Source organism: Nannobrachium achirus, assembly GCF_963921795.1.
Source record: "Nannobrachium achirus genome assembly, chromosome: 7".
Classification (NCBI taxonomy): Eukaryota; Metazoa; Chordata; class Actinopteri; order Myctophiformes; family Myctophidae; genus Nannobrachium; species Nannobrachium achirus.
Window position 1 is genome coordinate 55915878 of NC_137816.1, and position 21082 is coordinate 55936959.

The 21082-nt window shown below is 42.6% G+C and overlaps 1 protein-coding gene across 1 annotated transcript; it reads right to left on the reverse strand.

Moving 5' to 3' along the window:
• Positions 1-2334: 2334 nt before the first annotated feature.
• Positions 2335-20335, reverse strand: gpib (glucose-6-phosphate isomerase b; the record flags this gene model as incomplete). The annotated part of the gene is made up of 20 exons (XM_080729479.1): positions 2335-2413; positions 5246-5287; positions 5638-5757; positions 6507-6573; positions 6699-6774; positions 7825-7953; positions 8647-8723; positions 9626-9755; positions 10293-10445; positions 11313-11356; positions 12147-12207; positions 13333-13386; positions 14029-14073; positions 14190-14261; positions 15158-15304; positions 15727-15810; positions 16463-16582; positions 17950-18018; positions 19035-19125; positions 20217-20335. The coding sequence occupies 19 exons, from the start codon at positions 20333-20335 to the stop codon at positions 5284-5286; spliced, it is 1662 nt and encodes a 553-aa protein (XP_080585605.1). The 3' UTR covers positions 2335-2413; positions 5246-5283.
• Positions 20336-21082: the final 747 nt, after the last annotated feature.

Sequence of the window (21082 nt, forward strand, 5' to 3'; positions counted from 1 at the left end):
AAAGTATATAAAACGAATAAACATTCTGCTGTACAGTTGTTGCAAGATTCATGTGAATCATTCGTAGCACTCCTTCACTCCCCCATGCATCAGACCCTTTAAATGTCTCTCAAGTCTCAACACTGGTTCCTGTGACTTATCAAACACTCTCCTCCTTCCTGTGTTCAAATCCAAGGTTCTCCAGTTGTAGATATCCACAACCACCAATCTTAATGTTTTGATATGTATATATTTGGGGCTTTTCTGCCTTTATTTGATAGTACAGTGGAGACTTAAAGGAAACAGGTAAAAGAGACGGGGAGTGACAGGCAGCAATTAAGGGTCTGTCAGCCTCGGGAATTGAACAGGTATATACTGTATATAATATACATATACCCATATATATACGTATATACCATATATGCCCAGTCAGTTAACACCTTCCCAAAGACAAATTCATCTAAGGGCCTCATCACTTGACCTGGTTGAAGGCCAAGGGAGCATCCACTGAAATCCCTCTGGTAATTTCATCAATCCTCTCGGCCTCACTGCCAGACACTTCTCCTCTTTCTTCAGGGTGCCCCCGATCAGTCTCCTCTTTCTTCTGGGTGCCCCCGATCAGTCTCCTCTTTCTTCTGGGTGCCCCCGATCAGTCTCCTCTTTCTTCTGGGTGCCCCCGATCAGTCTCCTCTTTCTTCTGGGTGCCCTGATACTTACTTAGCTTTACCAAATGTAGACCTTTCATGTCAATCGGACACTGCATGCATGATTTGAGGCATTGTGTTCCAAAAATGCGTTTTGCTAAAGTCTACCTGCTGGTGGTGCTATAAAAGGCAAATGTGGAAAATGCAGGTCAGGAGCACGCATACAAAGATCGGAGTTAAAGGTAAAAAAAAAACACAAATTGGGCCGTTATAGTGCCATTTGAGTGCTGATTTGAGAAATTTGAAGTGGCATTTCTTCTTCTGCCCAGTGGGAACGTGTGTGGCCAATTTCACCAAGATTGTACGCTGTGTTCATGATTTGAGGCATTTTGTTCAGAATGGAGCAATCCTGGAAACTTTGGAAGCCAATTGTAGCCAATCAGGATGGAATATGAATAATCAGACAGATCCATTTTGATCACGACTGTAGAGATACTGTCTACGATTTGCATGATTTGTGGACAAAATCTCATGTGTTTTGCAAACATCGGCCTCATGGTGGTGCTAGAACAGGGCCATTTGAAAAATGTGGGGCAGAGGTTCTGAATTGGCATCCAGGGAGTGTGTGTGCTCATTTTGGCAGTGACCGGGCCAACGGCGCCGGAGAGCTGGTAACAAACTGGAGGACACACGGACGCACGCACGGACGGACGGACAGTGAGACAGACAGGGGCGAAAACATACTCTCCCCCATGCCTTCGGCTGGTGGAGACAATGAGTACATTTGAGTGATAAACAAAAAGGACACAGACGTTAAAAAAACTGGATGGTTGCATAATGTTTTCAAGATGCATTCCTGTCTTTGTTTGCTTTTTGGCCTATAAATAAATGGACGCTGGAACGTCTGGGGATTTGAGGGGATGGAGGAGAGCAAGAGAGACCCATGACCCTGTGTAACATTGACTAGAAAGAGCAGAGGCTTGGTTTAAATATCAGTCTAGTGCCATCTAGTGACCTTTTAAATAATAGATGCTCTTAATTACATAAACCCCCAAAATCACCTTTACTTTTTAAGTATTAGCCTGTTGACTCCTCTGAGGGGGAATCTGGTTTACGAGGCTACCAGAGGATGGGATCATGGGATAGGATGAAGCATAATTATTCTTTTTTATATAAAATGAAAACAGGAGTGATGTGCTCAACCAGTCTCACATTTTAACAACTCTATTTTTAATTATACATCTTTTCGGAAGACCAGTAAAAACAGCCTTATTGTACAACCATACTTGCTTGTGTGAGTGCGTGTGCGTGCGTGCGTGGGTGTGTGTGCATGCGTACAAATAGATGATAACCAGAATGTATGTAAGCTGATTGTAATCGTGAAAGGTGTTACCACCGTGGCATTAATCAGAAGAAGACACTACAGACATGGGAACAGCTTTGTGTGAAGACGTTTATTTCAAAAGCTACATTTGAGTCTAGCTGTTGTTTCAGTCTAGTGGTGTTCGTTGGCTTCCACGTGCACGTGCTCTTCCTTGTGAACTTCCTCCTTGTGCACCTCTTCCTTGTGCACCTCTTCCTTGTGCTCCTCGTGCTTGTGCACCTCCTCGTGCTTGTGCACCTCCTCCTTGTGCACCTCCTCGTGCTTGTGCACCTCCTCGTGCTTGTGCACGTGTTCAGGCTCAACCTTCTTCTCGTGGTGCTCATGGTGCTCGTGGTGCTCATGGTGCTCGTGGTGCTCGTGGTGCTCATGGTGCTCGTGGTGCTCGTGGTGGTGCTCGTGGTGAACGCTAGAGGGACAGAGAAAGATAATGAACTCCCATCCCCACAATGCTTCATTGAATACAAGCCCCTTTTCCACTACAAGGCGGAACCAGAACTTTCCAGAACCTGAACCTATTTTTTTTGGTTCTGGTTTTGTTTCCATAGTGCACAGCCCGGTTTCAGACAAGGTTCTGGTAACCTTTTTTAGGTCCTGCTCTTGATGTAGTGCTAAACTTCCCGGTTAGGTCTGGTTATATGGAAACATAAGCAGAACTTGGTCCCGGAACTTCAAAGGTTCTTGAAAGTTCTTGGTTCTGGAAATTTCTGGTTCTAGTTCTGGTTTAGCCCTGTAGTGGAAAAGGAGCTATAGACAAGTTGGCACCACGGCTAGTCGTGACGTACTGAGAGTAAACACAGAAAGTGCTGCTGCTTGATGACATGGAAGTGGACATAAGCTGCCCCTGCAATACTCCTCATCCTCCATTCAGTGTCAAGCAAGACCCCCCATCACTCAATCAATCAATTAACCAACCAACCAACCAACCAAACCTTATTTATACACAGATTTCATACAGCAGTTGCAACTCAATGCTTTCACAAAGGAGAGATTTAAAAGAAAGGAAAATGTAAAGAGGAAGATACAAGAAAATAACCCAAACATCTGTTAACTGATTCACAGCCAAATCGCCAGAAATCGCCATTTTGGGGAGGGCTGAGGCAGCCAGATCGCCAAACGTCGCCTTTCTGATCATTTTCTGTTTTTTTTTTTTACATTTTTAGAGCTATAAATGACCATTCTAGGTTCATTTAAGCTTAAGCAATGATTTTGCGATGGAAATGACGTCATCGCCGGAAACCGGAAATCGAGCGTTTCTCCAAAGTAAACAACCATATTTTTTTACATTGGAAGCCATTACAGCAACTCCGCTCTATCTCACGATCAAAACGTCGGATTTTGATCCGGTTTGAAGTGTCTGTGCGTCTATTGGGCATCTAAGGCACATAGTCGCTAAATTTTTTAGACCATCAAGCGCGCGTATGGCGTGCACGGGTCCCGCGCCGTTCCATGCTAACGCTAATGTTAAGTGGATGGACTGGTTGCTAATTTGAGGCCTTCTAGCAATCGCCAGAGACCTTAATCGTTGGCGACATCTAGTGTACACTATATAGACTACAGCCTACCAAAATGTCATGCATATGAGGGAGATCTACTGTGACTCTGAAACATTAATAATATTCCTGCAGAATAGGCGCACAAGCATATTGTAAATGGCTGTGAGTGAGTTTTAACTGTAATTAAAAGCATTAAGCGTAATGCAGAAACCCAGGTTATAAAGGCGTGTCTTAAGATGAGTCTTATGATTTCTTTATGAATTCGCCACAGGTTCAGATACCCGTAGATCCTCCGGCAGGCTGTTCCAAAGGCTAGGATCATAACAGCTAAAATCTGCTTCTCCATCACTTTTTGTTATAGCCTCTGGAACAGTTAAGAGAACGGTTTTAGAGGATCTAAGGTTCCTGCCGGGCACAACACATACCTAGAAAGCATTGCAGATGCATAGGTGGGTGATTTAGTTATTTTAGTTATTTAATAACTACCGCAATACAAATCTATTCTTAAACTAATAGCCAGTCAACGCAGGGACTTTAAAAACGGCGTAATGTGTGCTCTCCGTCTGGTCTTTCTCAGCACGTGTGCAGTGCTGATGCATTCTGGACACGTTGTAAACGACCAAATTGCTAGACTAGACAGGAGAGCATTACAGTAGTCCAGCCTGCTAGTAATAAAACCATGCATTAGCTCTTCTGTGTCAGCCTGAGTGAGAAATGATCAAAATGGTAATGTGTGCTCTCCGCCTGCTGGTCTTTGTCCACCTGCGTTCTGGACAAGTTGCAAACGACCAAGAGAGCTTTTTTCTTGGTAGACCAGACAGGAGACCATTGCCGTCACCAAGCCTGCCAGCATTAAAACATGCATTAGCTTTTCCATGTCACCTTGAGAGAGAAATGGCCAAACTCTTGTCATTTTTTATGTGGCCCTTCAGATTTAGAATTTTAGATCTGAATAAAAAATGAACCCAAGGTTTTTGACCTGGTGCTCGGTGTTGAGTGCAAATGGTTGTAATGGTTTAACAGACAATTTCTCTCTCGGGGGCCTCTGCCCCGATGACTATAATGTCAGTTTACTTAGATTAACGGGAGGACGTTTCCTACCATCCATGTATTTATGTTAGAGATGCAGTTTATTAAGATGGAAAGGGGGCTACAATCATCTGGGGATACAGAAATGAAGCATATGTATGAAACATCTACAGTATTTTGTATTTTCTAATGACAGAGCCTATTAGTGGTAGCATGTAGAGGTTGAAGGAACACTGCGTGACCACTGGAGAACTGTGCAGGAAAGATCAACACGGTTCTCAAGTCCATCCAGAGGGATATCATGGTCACACTGTGTCAAACTAAAGAACAGAGAGCGTTTTGTCATCAGTGTTTACGCTAAAGGTCATTTATGTTGACTTTAGGGCTGTCTCTGTGCTGTGGTTTGCTCTAAAACCAGATTGAAAAGCATCAGGCACATTGTTATTGATTTAAAAGGGTGGTTGGATATAGGCCAGAGTTGCTGGGAACAAGACGATCTGGTTGACTTTTTTGACCATGGATGTTTTGAGTGATTCTGGAAATGTGACAGTTAAAAAACAAATCTGAATAGTGAAGTTGATGGGCATTGGGTCAGGTCAAGAGGCGTAATCAAATGACCACGTTTCTAATCATTTCTGTATCCACCAGAGTTAAATGGTCTAAAAGAGCGTTTCGGCGTGTGCAGGAGTCCGTTCGGAGGAATGTTATCAACTGACCTTGTTCGGCTTTATAGTCATTCTGATGGTTGTGATGTTTATCTTATAGAGGAGTGGGGAAAGAAAGACGTTTTGGAACGTTATGACTTTTGTGAATGAGTTCAGAGATGTGTTCGCCTTGGCTTCTCTGATTGGCCCATGGCCCATATCGTCGTTGTCGGGTGGAAACCTTGTATGCCCAAAACCTTCCTTTTTTGTTATTTAAAAAAAAATGATTTAAACTAGTGAAAATAGCCGATCTAGTGCTTGTAGATCTGCTATTTTCACTACTTTTGCGCAACACTCTTGTATGATGAAGCAGGGCTTTACACATTTGAAACTTGGAGATACAAGGTTTCTGCCCGACAGTGACGATGTGGAAGACAGCGGAGATGACGGTGGGGGAAGCTTACTCGAAGAACTTCTTGATGAAGTGCATAAGTCCATTGGTGGAGGAATCATGGGAGTGCACATCGTCATGGTGGTTGAGTTCAGGCTCGATCTTATTGGCCAGCTGCTTACCGAGCTGAACTCTGTTGTAGACAGTGGTGGAAAAATGACATTTACATTATTTACTTAGGTAAAAGTATCAATACTGCAACATAGAAATACTCTGTTAGGGTGCCCTCACACCAAAATACCTATGAGAGTGGAATCCGCGTTCCGCCAATGCATTTCAATGAGAAGGGAGCGTTTTTGCAGAAATCCTCTGCTGGCATGAAACCGCTTCACTCTCATTGTAATGCATTAGCGGAACGCGGATTCCACTCTCATAGGTATTTTGGTGTGAGGGCACCCTTACAAGTAAAAGTCCAGAATTCAAAATTTGCATTATGCAGGATTTCCCATTTCAAGTTTTCAAATCTTTTGAAAATAGCAGATCTACAAGCTCACAATGCATTGCATCACGACACATTGTGAGCTTGTAGATCGGCTGTTGTCAAATGGCCGAAATGTATATAAGGGCTTAATGTATGTTTTGTAATAATAACCAAAATCTACAAAGTAACTAATAAATATAAAGTGTTCAAATATTGTAGTGGATTAAAAGTACAATATGTCTCTGAGATGTAGAGGAGTAGAAGTAAAAGTATTGGAAATACTCAAGTAAAGTACAAAAGCAGCACGATTGTAATTAAGTAAATGACTAAACGTACGTAGTTACTTTATAGCACAACAGAAAGAGAGAGAGGAAACATCAGTGAGTTCAAGAGATTATGGGCAGTTTTTGTTTTTCTTATCCCCAATTATTAATCATTTGATTTAAGATTCCTTTACTCACCCCCACTGGTCAAAACTGTTGATTTCCCACATAACACCCTGGACAAAGATCTTGTGCTCATACATGGCTGTAATTCAAGAATAACATAGTTAATACCTTGTTTGTAACAATATTTCCATCAATAAACATGCCATTATAATATTACTGGTTGCTTGTACAGTATACATCATGTCACTGGTGTTTTGCTCTCACCAATAAGAGCTCCCAGCGTGAAGGGGTTCAGTTTCTTGAAGACGATGGAGTTGGTTGGCCTGTTGCCTTGGAATACCTGGAAGACGTTTGACAATGAACAGACTCAGTTTCATCCACACTTGTTTAGATCAGAAGATGAATCACCAGGATTCGAACACTAGGGGGCAGCACTCCCTTAGACAGTCCATGGGTTCTCACTGTTTGCGCTCAAGTTCAAGTTATTGTCCATGTATACAGTGACATTCAAAAAGATGTTTACAGTACTGTCAAAAGGCAAAGACCAATAAACACTAGGACAGCACTAATAACAGAAATATATGCCTATTTTAGCAACAGATGTGCAGTACTGCTAATTATTTTGTTTTCAGTTCAGCCATCCGTTAACATTTGAAATAAACTCTTTCTTCGTATGTGTTTGTTCCCTCTTTACTTTATTATACTTTGTTACACCGTAAAGGTACATTTTTACAAACCTGTTCATGTTTAAGTTTTTGCAAATTAATGCCCTAATTGCTCACACTACAGCATCAGACAAAAGCATGAAAAGTAGCAGATCCACAAGCTCAAAACACGGTGCGCTTGAGGATCTGCTACTTTTGATACTTTTGAATTTTAATCCTGAAAAGCAGAGATGATAAAGCTCAAATAAAAAAGGAACACAGGTTTTAACAGGTTAATGGGTCTTAAATGAGTGTTACCTTGACCTGCAAGCTTGTAGATATGCTATTTTTGAAAAATCCTGAAAAGTCTTTTTGAAACGATTCTATGAATGTCTTCTAAATCCTTCAAAGGTTTTTGAAAGACGCATGTTTCTATATCAGTGGTTCTTAAACATTTTCATGTCAAGGACCCCTAGAATTATATGTATTTGACCGCCGACCCCCGTCTCAAAATATTAGGTATCAGGGACCCCCCAGAAGCAAATATTTGAGTTACAAATGTTCGCTTTGAAAAAGATATATTCAAAGATTTGCCAAAAAAGAAATCTAAAATAGCAGATCTACAAGCTTGCAGCGCGGCACTTGGTGCCGCGCTGTGAGCTTGTATATCTACTATTCTTCAATAGCTAAAGTATAAAATAATTCCAAGTCTTAATGGGTCTTAAATGAGTGTTGCCTTGACATACTTTGTGTGGCAGGATCTTCTCCAGGTCCTCCTCGCTGACGCCGCTGGCCTCCAGCTCCTTCCTGGCCTCCTCGGTGGTCTTTCCCTTCATCAGAGCCTCTGTCTGGGCAAGGAAGTTGGCCAGCAGGATCTACAAGCACAACACACAGGCCCTTAGTCCAGTGGTTGGTAAAAAACATGGTCACGTCAAGGTATGAGAAAACATACGTGCATTGCCAAAGCAAGGGTCAAAACATAAGAAAAAACATTTAAGAAAAACACAGGATAGTATGTACGGTTGGCTATTATTGTTTCTGTAGGTGGTGAGACGTTAAGGGAGCGCTTGTTGCTCTACTCCGAGAGAGACTCCGACTAGAGCCGCTGATCCTTCAATTGGAAAGGAGCCAGCTTAGGTGGTTCGGGCATGTAAGTACGAATGCCTTCCCAGCGTCTCCCTAGGGAGGTCCTCGCTGCGCGTCCCACTGGGAATGGACCTTGTGGCAGACCAAGGACCAGATGGGGGGATTACATCTCCACACTGGCCTGAAAACACCTCGGGATCCCCCAGGAGGAAGTGGCTAATGTTGCCCAGGAAAGGGAAGTCTGTAGCTCTTAGTTGAAACTGTTGCCACCCGCGACCCGACTCCGGATAAGCGGATGGATGGACGTTTTGTATTGTACTGTCACTTAGAGATTAGATGCTCAAACCAGGAGCTCTCGGTAATTCCACTGTAAAGTCCACGATACCAACAATCTTGAGCCCATATCGTCCTTGTTATTCCGATTCTGGAAAACCAGTAAGACCATAAGGATTGGTGGCCACCGATCTACATGTTAGTGTTACCTTGTGGTGCAGGTTGTCTCTGATGGGGTGCTGGGACTGGGCGGGGATCAGGAAGTCGCAAGGGACCATGCGTGTTCCTGTGGGTGACACAGGTTGGTTGGCACATTCAGTACTTTACATCAATTCAATACGCATTCATAATCCAAAGGGCTTAAGCAAATATGAACCAGACAGTTTGTTTTGTATTCCTTAGCACTACATGGTTATTGATTATTAGCTTTAACACTGACAGCAACTTGGGTGATTTCTTCAAAAAAACAAAGTACAAATACATGATTGGGTTTCGAGTAATGCGACCTAAAAAGTACATACTTTTGGTGTAAATCTACGAATGGGGTCACAAGACACCTTGGCCTTGCTCGCTATACATTTGGAGAATTCCACTATTTGATAAGAAAGACAGTATATAGTACTTCAGAATTTTAGCATTTATAAACATGGTATGAATTCATTTTACGGCCACCAAAATGTGGAATGTGCTACTACCAGCCACCACCTGTCTACAATTTGCAACTGGACCTAGAGTCTTTTAGCTTGCAAAATGAATTACCTGCCACTGTTTCTCTGTAAACATATATAATTTTACTGCACCTAGTATTATGGAGTGTGTTTTTTTGTATAGTATGTCTACATCATGTCTTGAGAAATTGAATACATAGGATCACCACTCAGGGGTTTTTGTGTTATCAATTTAACATTATTGTATAACTGCACCTCTGTACCTTTTGTTAATAAAGAATTCAATCAATCAATCAATGAGCTCTAAAGTTCCTATTCTGGACATGTCATAACCTGAACATTCCCATCATTGCGACAGAATGCGACACGTAGATAAGCTGATAAGATGTTCAGCGAAGCAATTTGGTGTATGGGGTAAAAGAAAAGGCTTCGCCAAGTAGACCCTGGCCCGAACCCCATGGTTAACAAAGAATATAGGGTTTAAGTGGTTGAAAGTGAGCTGTGCCCTGGCAGACCTTACCCTGGTGGATGAGCTGGTAGAAGGCGTGCTGCCCGTTGGTGCCAGCCTCTCCCCAGACGATGGGTCCGGTGTGGTAGTTCACACGGGTACCGTGCTTAGTGACGTACTTTCCATTGGACTCCATGTCGCCCTGCAGGAAGAAAGAGCAATTTTTAAGCATTTTTTTCTTTTTACATTTTTTGGTCTGCACTGCAGTAGGCTTAGATTTGCAGCTGCATTGATGCAAAGCAAGACTAAGAAAAAAAAGACCTGCTGAAAGATGCCATGTCTCCGATAGAAGACAACAGATCTGCAGAGACTTGTCCGGTCATCAAAACTACTTCTTGAGGACATGGATTGACTTTTGACTGTGTTTGTGGCCTTCCACTGAGTGAGTGAGTGCGTGTGCGTGTGTGTGTGTGTGTGTGTGTGTGTGCGCATGTGTGTAAGCTACAGTAGATAGTATTTTATATTTTTAGGTTTTATAAAGCTTTCTTTATTGATTAGGTGCTCGGTCTACCGACATTATATTTCTATGTATTTCATGTATTGATGCATTACCTTGCTTGTTGTTTTGATGCATTACCTTACTTATTGTAAATCGCTCTGGATTAAGAGCGTCTACTAAATGCCTAAATTGTAAATTGTAAATTGTGTGTGTGACCTAATAGCACTATAAGGGACAGACCTGCTGGAAGTAAGCGGGGAAGCGGTGCATGTACTGGTCGTAGGGGAGCATGGCGTGGGTCTCTGCGTGGAAGAAGTTGATGTACCAGATACCCAGCAGGGCCAGCAGCACGGGCGCGTTCTTCTCCAGAGGGGCGGTTTGGAAGTGCTTGTCCTGGAGGGGACAGAGTGGAGGGTCAACACACATTCACGGGTTTCTATACAGCTTTCCACTGGCGGTTGGTTAACAAAACTGGGAAGTGCAAATCCAGCATAAAAGACACGCATTATTACTTTAACTTTATTATTATTAATTACTTAAAATAGCAGACATACAAGCTCGCAGCGTGGCACCGAGTGCCGGCGCTGCGAGCTTGTAGATCTGCTATTTTTGAAAAATCGTGAACATTTGTGCAAGTCTTTGAATATCTTTCTTTCATTCTATAAATGTCTTCTAAATCCTTCCAAGGCTTTTGAAAAACGCAACGTTTCTATACGTCAGTGGTTCTCAAACTTTTTCATGTCTAGGATCCCCTAGAATTATATGTATTTGGCCAAACCCGGTCTCAAAATATTATATAGAAGCAAATATTTGAGTTACAAATGTTTGCTTTAAAAAATATATATTTAAAGATTTGCACACATTTTCATGATTTTTTTCAAAAATAGCAGATCTACAAGGTCATAGTGCAGCACTCGGCGCCGCGCTGTGAGCTTGTATATCTGCTATTTTTCAATAGCTAAAGTATATAAAATAATTCCAGGCCTTAATGGCTTAAACAAGGAATGCACAGTTGCTTCATCTGACTCTGGTGTACCTACTACTGTACGGTAGGTACACCAGAGTAAACACCAAGGACTTCCAACGTAAGGCCGTAAAAGGACTTATTTGGGATGTTCCTTTTAGGCAGGGTGTTTAACTGTACTTGTACTCTTCTATTGTATTGACTATTACGTGTACTGTTCTCCATTTTTGTCTAATAAAATTATCAATCAATCAAAAAAAGACGAAGCAGAGTTAGCAGAAGTTGGTACTACCTACCATCCAGTGAGCGCCCTCCAGAAGGTGCTCGAAGTTCTCCCAGCCTGGCAAGGAAAGGTGTGACATGTCACAGAAACATCCATTAGATGCCACAGAACAACTGGTTGTGATTGTTTAGATTGAATTATACAGTCTGTTATTTGTCCACTGTGGACTTATAGATTACAGTACTTGACTGATTTATACTATGGTAGAAAGAGGCCTCTCAAACCACGGCCTTACAGCAGAGGTCTACTGTACCACCATACAACATGTACAACCTCTGGTTATGAATGCAAATTGTAAACAAGCAGGGGGGGGGGGGGGACTGAGTTACTAGGGCCCAAGGTGGAGGGGCCTGGAATTATTTTATACTTTAGCTATTGAAAAATAGCAGATCTACAAGTAGATTTGCTATTTTTGAAAAGTCATGAAAATGTGTGCAAATCTCTGAATATATTTATTTTTTAAGCCAACATTGGTAACTCAAATTTTGCTTCTGCGGGGGGGGGGGGGGGGGGGGTCCCTGGAACAAAATATTTAGAGATGGGGGTCCGTGGCCAAATACATATCACTCTGGGGGTCCTTGACATCGAAAGGTTTGAGCACCACTGACATAGAAACATAGGTTTTTCAAAAAAACTTCAAAGACTTGCACAAATGTTCACGATTTTTCAAAATAGCAGATCTACAAGCTCGCCACATGATGGCACTCGGTGCCACGCTGTGACCTTGTATATCTGCTATTTTTCAATAGTTAAAGCACAAAATAACGCAGTGAATCCTTGTACCCAGGGCCCAGAATTTGGTGCGACACCCCTGTAAACAAGTCCTAAGATGCTCTTTTATACGTACCAATGTGCAGAGCAATGGACATTCCAATGGCAGACCACAGGGAGAAACGACCACCAACCCACTGGAAGAAAAGGCACGCTTTATCAACACTATTCACTATGTGTCACTCTGTATGAACTTTAGACCGCCCCCCGGCGGTCTATGTACTTGTTCCCCTCCCTTTTGTGAGCGGTGCTCCTGCAAGGAGCTAAGCTCCAACATCTGGCTTTGTCCGGGCTCTGAAGCGTGGCCTACATGACTGGCCTACATCTTGGCACAAACAAACTTTGAGCGCCAAAGTTTGTTGTACGCCCAGGGTCACATTGTCCAAGCTTCACGGGACGCTTAACGAAATCAACTCATAAATAGCATCGCTCACTTCACACTAGGCGTGATTTTTTTCCCTCTACACACCAAATGCCAAAAATAGCTGAGCTACAAGCTCACGACGCATTGCAACCAGACGCGCCGAGAGCTTGTAGATATGCATCAGAGATTTTGAACAGGAGGAGTGGGACGGGGGCACTACCGTACGTCCAATACGTGGGGGGGCTCGTCACTGGCAGGTGAGCCAGTAGGCAAGCAGTGGGAGGAATTCTTTGGCATAACAATGTTTGCATATTTTTTTGCAGAACGTTCACCTAGTATGACATGCCCAGAATAGGGACGCTAGGGCTCATGATGTAGTTAAATATATCAAGGTATGTTTCTCACTCTTGGTCTTGGGACAGTAAAACGTGCTGGCTAAAGAAGGCCAACACATACCATTCAACACATGTTACAGGTGGCGTTCTATAACACGATAATGTCACCTGTAACATATACCGTAACTTGTGAACGTGGCAGCAAAACTTCTGCTCTAAGGGCAGGTTTCTCCCTGTCACATAAAAGGCTTCAAATACCAACAATGTGACTAAATGTAGCTACCTGACCTTTTGATGCGACCGCAAGCCCTTTACAGTGACCTCTGCAGGAGAGAAGGTTGCAGACCAATAATAACACCCTTCAGAGCTGCGCTGTGGAGCGACGGCTTCTGATTACCAGGCAGCTGCTTGGCCAGAGTGCCGGTGCGACTGCTTCACAGGTCAAGAGTCTAGCCTATTTATAGCTCCTAGTCTAAGCTGCATCATAGTCGGATGGATGAATATTACAGGACTGCTGCTGCAAGTGTGTTTTGATTCAAAACGCGTTCAGAGTATACACTCACATCCCAGAACTCGAACATGTTCTCTGTGTCGATGCCGAAGTCCTTTACTTTGGGCTGGGGGGGAGAAACAGAGAGGAAGAAAGGATTAGGGATGGGACGATAGGCGATATTATGGTTTATCGTGATAAAAACACTCACGATAATCGTATCGTGGAGATTTAATTTGTTGTGATATCGTCCTCCGTCATGCACTGGGATCAATTCGCCTTTTATTTGCCGAGCAGCATATCCGGTACCACTTAAAACCTCAATAACTGTTAAAATGTCCTTATAATATACGTACGTACTTGATACAGTCTTTTTTTCACTCTCTATCAAATGTTTTTGCCAAAAAATAGCTGATCTACAAGCTCACAATCTGCAATTTTTTGGCAAATGTTCCGCCCCAGGATAATAATATACATACGTACTTGATACAGTATTTGTTTCACTCTATCAAAAGTTTTTGCCAAAAAATAGCTGATCTACAAGCTCACAATCTGCTATTTTTTGGCAAATGTTCCGCCCCAGGATAATGGATTTTGATTATCGCGATAATATAGTAAATTGCGGTTTCTTTTGTCACAATAATCGTGATACGACATTTTCATATCGCCCCATCCCTAGAAAAGAATGAATTACTATTTTCAAATTTCACATCATACTGTATGAATATGGTGAACGATTAGAACTGAGATGAACCATGCTGGAACTTACAGCGTTTGTGGAGAGTGCCACGAAGTGCTTGGCAACAGCTGTTTCCTGTCGAGGCACAAGGAAAGAGAGATTCAGAACAGAGTGTAGCGTAGAGAATGTAGCTACCGAATGTTTATGTACAGAGAATGCACTGCCGCTTTGTTGGACCGCTCAGAACTCACGTCTTTGGCGTGCTCAAGGAACCATTCCTTTGCAGACACAGCATTGGTAATGGTCTCCTGGGTAGTGAATGTCTGTGGAGAAATAAAATAAGTTTTGACTTTTGAATTGTTTTTGACAGCAAATTTAGTTTTAGTTTAGTCATAGTCTTTTGAATAAAATGTAATTTTGTTTTAGTCATAATTTAGTCACCTGAAAAGTATTAGTTTTAGTCTAGTTTTAGTCGACTAACTATCATAAGATTTTAGGCGACTAAATCCACAGTTGATTTAGTCAACTGAAATGTATTTTGGCAGGCCTTGATGGCATCGTAATGATTTTGCACTTGGTTGTGAGAGCAACCAAACATAAAAGGACTCTTCTCCACTAGATTCCCGAACGTTTTAGTCTAGTTTTAATTTTAACGAATTTGTCAATATATTTAGTCAACAAACATTTTTCGTCATAGTTTTAAGCACCAATTATAATCTAGGTTTTGGCTGAAACATCATCACACATTTTGCACATGTAAAACAACAGTGTTTTGACTCCTGTCTGTGCGCTAATGCTGGAGGGACATTTAAATGTACTGGAACTATGACAGATATAACATTGGCTTGTGCGTGACTTGGAAGAACAGGACACACATCGCCAACCAGACTCCATCTTGTCTGCACGGAAACTCCAATGACACCAAGCAAACCTTCAGTCAGGGAGACCCTAACGTAAATCATCACCTACAGATCAACAGCGTGAACATCTGAGTCGCTTGGCATTTACTGGCAGCGATAAGTGAGTACGCCTTGCCGAGCCATGTGGGCCTTTTCTGTAGCGTGAGCCCGGCTTGATGTACAAGTACACCCCCTGGACATGACGCTAGCATGTCGCTATATGGTGATAGACTTATCCCCAATCCAACCCTTGATGCAGAGTACCAAGCAGGGATAGAATAGAGAGCACGTTGATAAATGTACGTAAACATATGAAGCACCTTTGATGCGACGATGAAGAGGGTGGTCTCCCAGTCGAGCTTCTTCAGGGTCTTGGCAACGTGTGTTCCGTCAATGTTGGACACGAAGTGGACGTGGGGTCCGTCGTGTGCGTATGGCTTCAGGGCTTCAGTGACCATCAAGGGGCCCTAAAGATTCAACAGAACAGTTAACGCCATGTCAAGGTATTAGAATGAAACTGTATCTCGACTGGTTTGGAATCATCTTTTGCATTGACCATAGTCATTTTTATTATTGAATAGAACACTATTCCTAAATGCGTTGTTTGTCCGAATAATGATCAACTGTTTTTTGGTTCCTGGCCCACATGAGTATAAATGCTGTCACAAGAAAATTAATGCAATCCTATCATTTGTATAGTTCCAAAGTACAGATTATTCGTTTTTTTGACATTATACTGTTTAGACTGATGATGATTACTATTTCTATGCATTTACCTTGTGTTTGCTGTTCTGTAACTGTAAACCGCTCTGGATTAAGAGCGTCTGCTAAAATTGCCTACATTGCAATGAATCCATGCTCCCGCATGTGTGCCATTTCAGCCACTCACAAGGTCAGATCCTCCGATGCCAATGTTGACGACGTCGGTGATCTTCTTTCCGGTGAAGCCCAACCACTCACCATGGCGAACCCTCTGTATCAACACAGCAAAGGTCTCAATCATCACACTTGGACACCATCCTAGTCTGCATTAAACTGAGATCTAATGTAACCACATAAACCCTGTTCTTACAGTATGTCAAGAACAAAAATAGCCCACAAGCTATCGTAGGTTATCTAATTATTTTTTAATAGCCTAAAGGCACAATGTGTCACGTTGAGATGCATTGTAATCTTGTGGATCTGCATTTTTTGCCAAATGTTTGTCTATTCTTACTGAATGTTTACATGGCCAGAATAGGGTCATGAGGTTTCATGTGGTTAAATCGGATGAACTGGATACAAGTACAATTTTGCTGACTTAGTTTAGTTTGTTTATTTGCATAATGAACAAAGCATAGCAGATTTTTTTTTCCACGTGTGTGAATGAGTATTGGGTTTATTTGAGAGATTTCAGTTTATTAAAAACATCTATAAGTGAATTATAAGAAAAGGATAACAATAAAGCTCAAGAGTGTATTCAGTTTGTGGTACCTGTGGATAACATTTAAAACTTGATGACACAGATATTTGTCAATGACCAAATGTATCAATCACTCTACTATGTGAAAGAAAAGTAGTAAAATAGAAGCAAGAAAACCCCACTTCACAATGATTGTAAAGGCTACATGGCCCATTTCACTCACGTGGACGAAGCCCTTCATCTTCTCCAGAACCTTGTTGACCTCTGGCATGACATCCTTGCCGTGGAGCATGATGGGGGTGTTGGAGCGGTTCCTCAGAGCCACGTGGAGAACGGCGCGGTCCTACACACCAGGGACGTGCAGAGAATGTCAGAGAGGCAGGGGCTGACGTTTCTAAAAGGGCCTTTTGGTGAAAATATCGAGAATAGCAGACCTCCAAGTTCACAACGCGTTGTGAGCTTGGAGGTCGGCTATTTTCGCTACCACACTGAACTAAGCATAATCATGTCAATACAAGAGATGTGGCGTAACGGCATGGATTTCTGCACAGAGAGGGCAATTCTTTCAACATAAGACGCTGCATTCAAGTTCAGGAGAGTTTGGAAAGGCAATTCTCTTGAATGCTGCCTTCAGGTACGGCATGGAAAGGGCATTTGCATCTCTTTCACCATAGTAAAAACAGCATTGATGGTCTGGAGAGGGCACTTTTTACAGACGGATAAAGGGCTGGGGCTCAAGCCCCCTTTGATGTGTGAACACATGCCTGCCAAGCAGCCCGGGACAGGAGAGATGTCACAATTACATACTGTACATTATGTGAGAGATCATCATATTAGGCAGGCTACCAGGCAGGCTACCAAGGGTCACGTAGTAAAACGAAAAACCAGAACAAATGCGGTATGCAGATCTGTAATGTACAGTATAGGGCAATATGGAACACGTTACCAAATATGATCACTGAAGCACCCAGTGTAAGGCAAGTTTAAGAAAGAAAAATAACTTCTGGCTTAAAAGACACACGATCAATAAAGCTAATGTTAACTGACTTTGATGGAATATCATTTGATGGGTTATCATGTTTTTTTTTGAGCGGTGTCCAACGTTTGACCAAGTGTGTCTGTCTGTCTGTCGATACGTCTGTATGACTACGGTCTAAAGCAGCCAATGACTTACATTGTCTTGAAAAAGGAATGTTACTTGTTTTTATCATGTTGTGTGTTATATGCATGTATTGTTATGTTTTGTTGTTGTGGACCCCAGAGAGAGTAGCTGCTGCTTTGGTGGCAGCTATAATGGGAATCCCAATGAATAAAGAATATAGAATATTGGGTTCCAAGGATACAGTGCTCACCCAGAGACCAATGTTAATACAAACCATATGTAGATCAAATAAGTGGTTACTGTATTTTGTATTCTATATCATCACTGTCGGGCAGAAACCTTGTATCTCCAAGTTTCAAATTTGTATGTTTTTTTTGCAAAGTAAAGCCCTGCTTCATCATACTAGGCCGCCACACAAAAGTAGTGAAAACAGCAGATCTACAAGCACACAACGCCTTGCGGTGCTAGGCGTTGTGTGCTTGTAGATCGGCTGTTTTCACTAGTTTAAATCATTTTTTAAATGATACATACAAAACGAACGGTTTTGGACATACAAGGTTTCCACCCCACAACAGCGATATTCTGTATAATGCATAGGCCTACTTTACCTCAGTGAAGTTGATCTTCTCTGCATGGAACATCTTCTCCCTGGCGGCCTCCACACCTCTTGACTTGGCCTACATGGACAATTAATTAACACAATGACTTGACTTGACCTATATGGACAATGAAAACACAATGACTTGGCCTATATGGACAATTAAAACACCATGCGGTGAGTATTACGATAATCCTTTCATAGATAATATCTGTACAGCAGGGTTCATTTTGGCCGCATTGCAAATTCTGATTTAGTTTTAGTCATATTTTAGTCATCCGAAATGTTTTAATTTTAGTCTAGTTTTAGTCGACACAAATGTATTTTGGCAGGCCTTGGTGGTGTCGCAATGGCTGATTTTACACATGGTTGCATTCTGATAAAAGCCGATCTATAAGCTCACAACGCGTCACAGCGCAACGTTTGTAGATGTGCTATTTTCAGAGCACAACACCCGAGCACAACCAAACATAAGATTATTTGTCTTTGTTCATTTTGTTGACGAAATATCTAGTCTTAGTTTTAGTCATCATAGCTTAGTTTCAGGGCCGTAGCGTGTCTAATCGGCGCTCTAGGCGAGCTCTCTCGAATGCGCCCCCCCACTCCCGCGCGCGCGGGTTTTGCCGTGAATTTAGTCGGTTTTGGGCCGGTTTTGGGCTGGTTTGGGTCCACTCCCTCCATTTTAGCGCCCCCTCGGCGCCCCCTCTAGGATGGCGCTCTAGGCGACCGCCTATACCGCCTATAGCTAAAAACGGCCCTGCTTAGTTTCTACGGTATTTAGTTTTTGTCAGTAAGAGGTAGTTGTTGAACATGTTTTTGTCATAGTTTTAGTCGACGAAATCAACACTGCTGTACAGTGCAGTTGGTCATGTTTATTTTCAGGAGTGTCTAATGAAAGAAACCTTCAGTTCAAACCACTTCCAAAGGAATCACAGGATTTCATTTCAAAGTCTTTTTTTCAGCGCTGACGATCACAAACAAATAGATTGCTTTTGACGAGTGGTGGTGGAAAGATGAACACAAACAATGGCTTAATGATAGCAGTGGGACACATTTCAAGGTACAGTCAATCATGGTCGACAGAGAGGAATTTACCAGCTCCACCAGCATCTTCATCACTTCATCGGTGATGAGGTTCTTGGAGTAATCCAGGAGGATTTCTCCATGGTCAGCATGCAGTTTTGTGCTGTTGAAAAACACAATGTTGTCAGAGTTCGGACCGGATTAAGACCAAGCAATAAACAGGCAAGGGTCTGGAGGTTTGAAGATTGTGGGATAATAAAAATATATATTCTTGTGCAGTGGTTGTCAACCGCCTCTTTTTGATCTACCAGGTGTTCAGATTAGGCTATTCAGGTGTTCAGTGTTGAAAAAATAAATAAACTTTTTGGTTACCACCGCGCTCTGACTCAACTGGTGCAGTGTCCCTTTAGATCAACATGTATTCATTGGAGGATGGTTCGCACACAGTGGCAGGAGTTGTTTTTTTCTTTCCTTATTATTACATGGATGAGAAACAAACGTTTCGGCTATCAGCCTTCTTCAGTGTATCTGAAACTGCAGGGTGTCTGCTGTCTATTTAAAGGTGCTATGACAGGTGCCCAGGTGCACACCATCAATGTTAATCACCGAGGATGACACCTCGCACCTGAATGGTGATTGCGCATCACTGGTAAATGTGTAAACATTTTACCATCTTGTGTTCTTGATCATGCTAGCCGTATTTTATACTTCACTATTCGGAAATTGCATTACATTTGCGATTTCTGTGTTAACTCTATGGGCTTTTAGTAGGGTTTTCCCCTTCAACCGTGACGTCAGCACCAGTCCAGGAAGTTGCGTAACGTGAATTCAGTCAATTGGCAGAACTCTCTAATACAAAGTTCTGACCCTGCCTTATTACCTAGCCTATCAGAACACTTGTTACATTCCAAAATCACTTTCTGTCTAAGTCAAAAGAGGACATAAGGCACAATGATGCAGCAGTGTTAGGAGAGTATAGGCAAAAATGACAATTTGGCCAAGTGACTTGATGAAGCTAGCGGTTTGTGAATCAAGACTGCGTACCTGGGGCCTACCGGTCCAGGCGCATACCACATATAGGCTCTGATGCCTAACAGCGTGTCGCGGGTTCGAGCCCTGATCCCGACGACCTTTGCTGCGTGTCATACCCCATCTCTCTCCCTACTTCAGTCTACTATCCTATCAATAAAGGCATAAAAGCCCCAAAAACAAATATACGTATGTATATTAAAACAAAAAAAGACCCCATATTACCTGAACTTGTGGAACCTCTCCGGGTCGGCCTCGAACATGTGCCTCATGTTGAGGTTGAGGGCATGGGCCCGGTACCATTCCTGGAGCTTGTGGAAGATGGGGTCGTGTGTCAGTCCCATGGTGTCTGGTCAGAGAGGCTGCGGTCCGTCCTGCGTAACGTCGCTGGCTGAGTGAGCACTGAGCAGGCGGGAGGGGGAGCCTTTTGAAGGCTTGGCTTGAGGCTGGCCCCGCCCACAACTGACATTATTATGTTCAGGGCAGTCTTTGCCTTCTGTAGGGTACAGTATGCCTATCATGCTGTGACGCAACGCCTGTGTGCGCGGTTGTGGAAGAAGCACTCGTGTTGTGTCGTGAAGCTTGTAGATCTGCTTTTTTCACTAGTTTGGGTCCAGCTAGGGACATGCAGAGAATGCTAGAGAGGCAGGGGCTGAAATTTCTTAAAAGGGCCTTTTCACGAAAATACAGAAAACAGCAGATCTTCAAGCTCACACATTGTGAGATTGGAGGTCGGCTATTTTCGGTATACAAGATACCACACTGAAGTAAGCATAATCAAAGTCAATACTGGGATTTCGACACAGAGATTGTAATTCTTTCAACATAAGATGCTGCATTCAAGTTCAGGAGAGTTTGGACAAGGCAATTCTCTTGAATGCAGCCTTGTCTCAACCAGAATGGTTGAGCGGAGTCCCTCAGGGCTCTATGCTAGTATACCAGTGTATTTTCTCTTTTCTGTTAGTGGGGAAAGCTTTTCGCTGAAAATAGCCGATCGACAAGCTCACAACAAGCTAAGAAATGATATAAGAAAGAGGCAATATTTGTTGTGCGATCTTTATCTGTGGAACCGATTCAAACTAAATGCAATG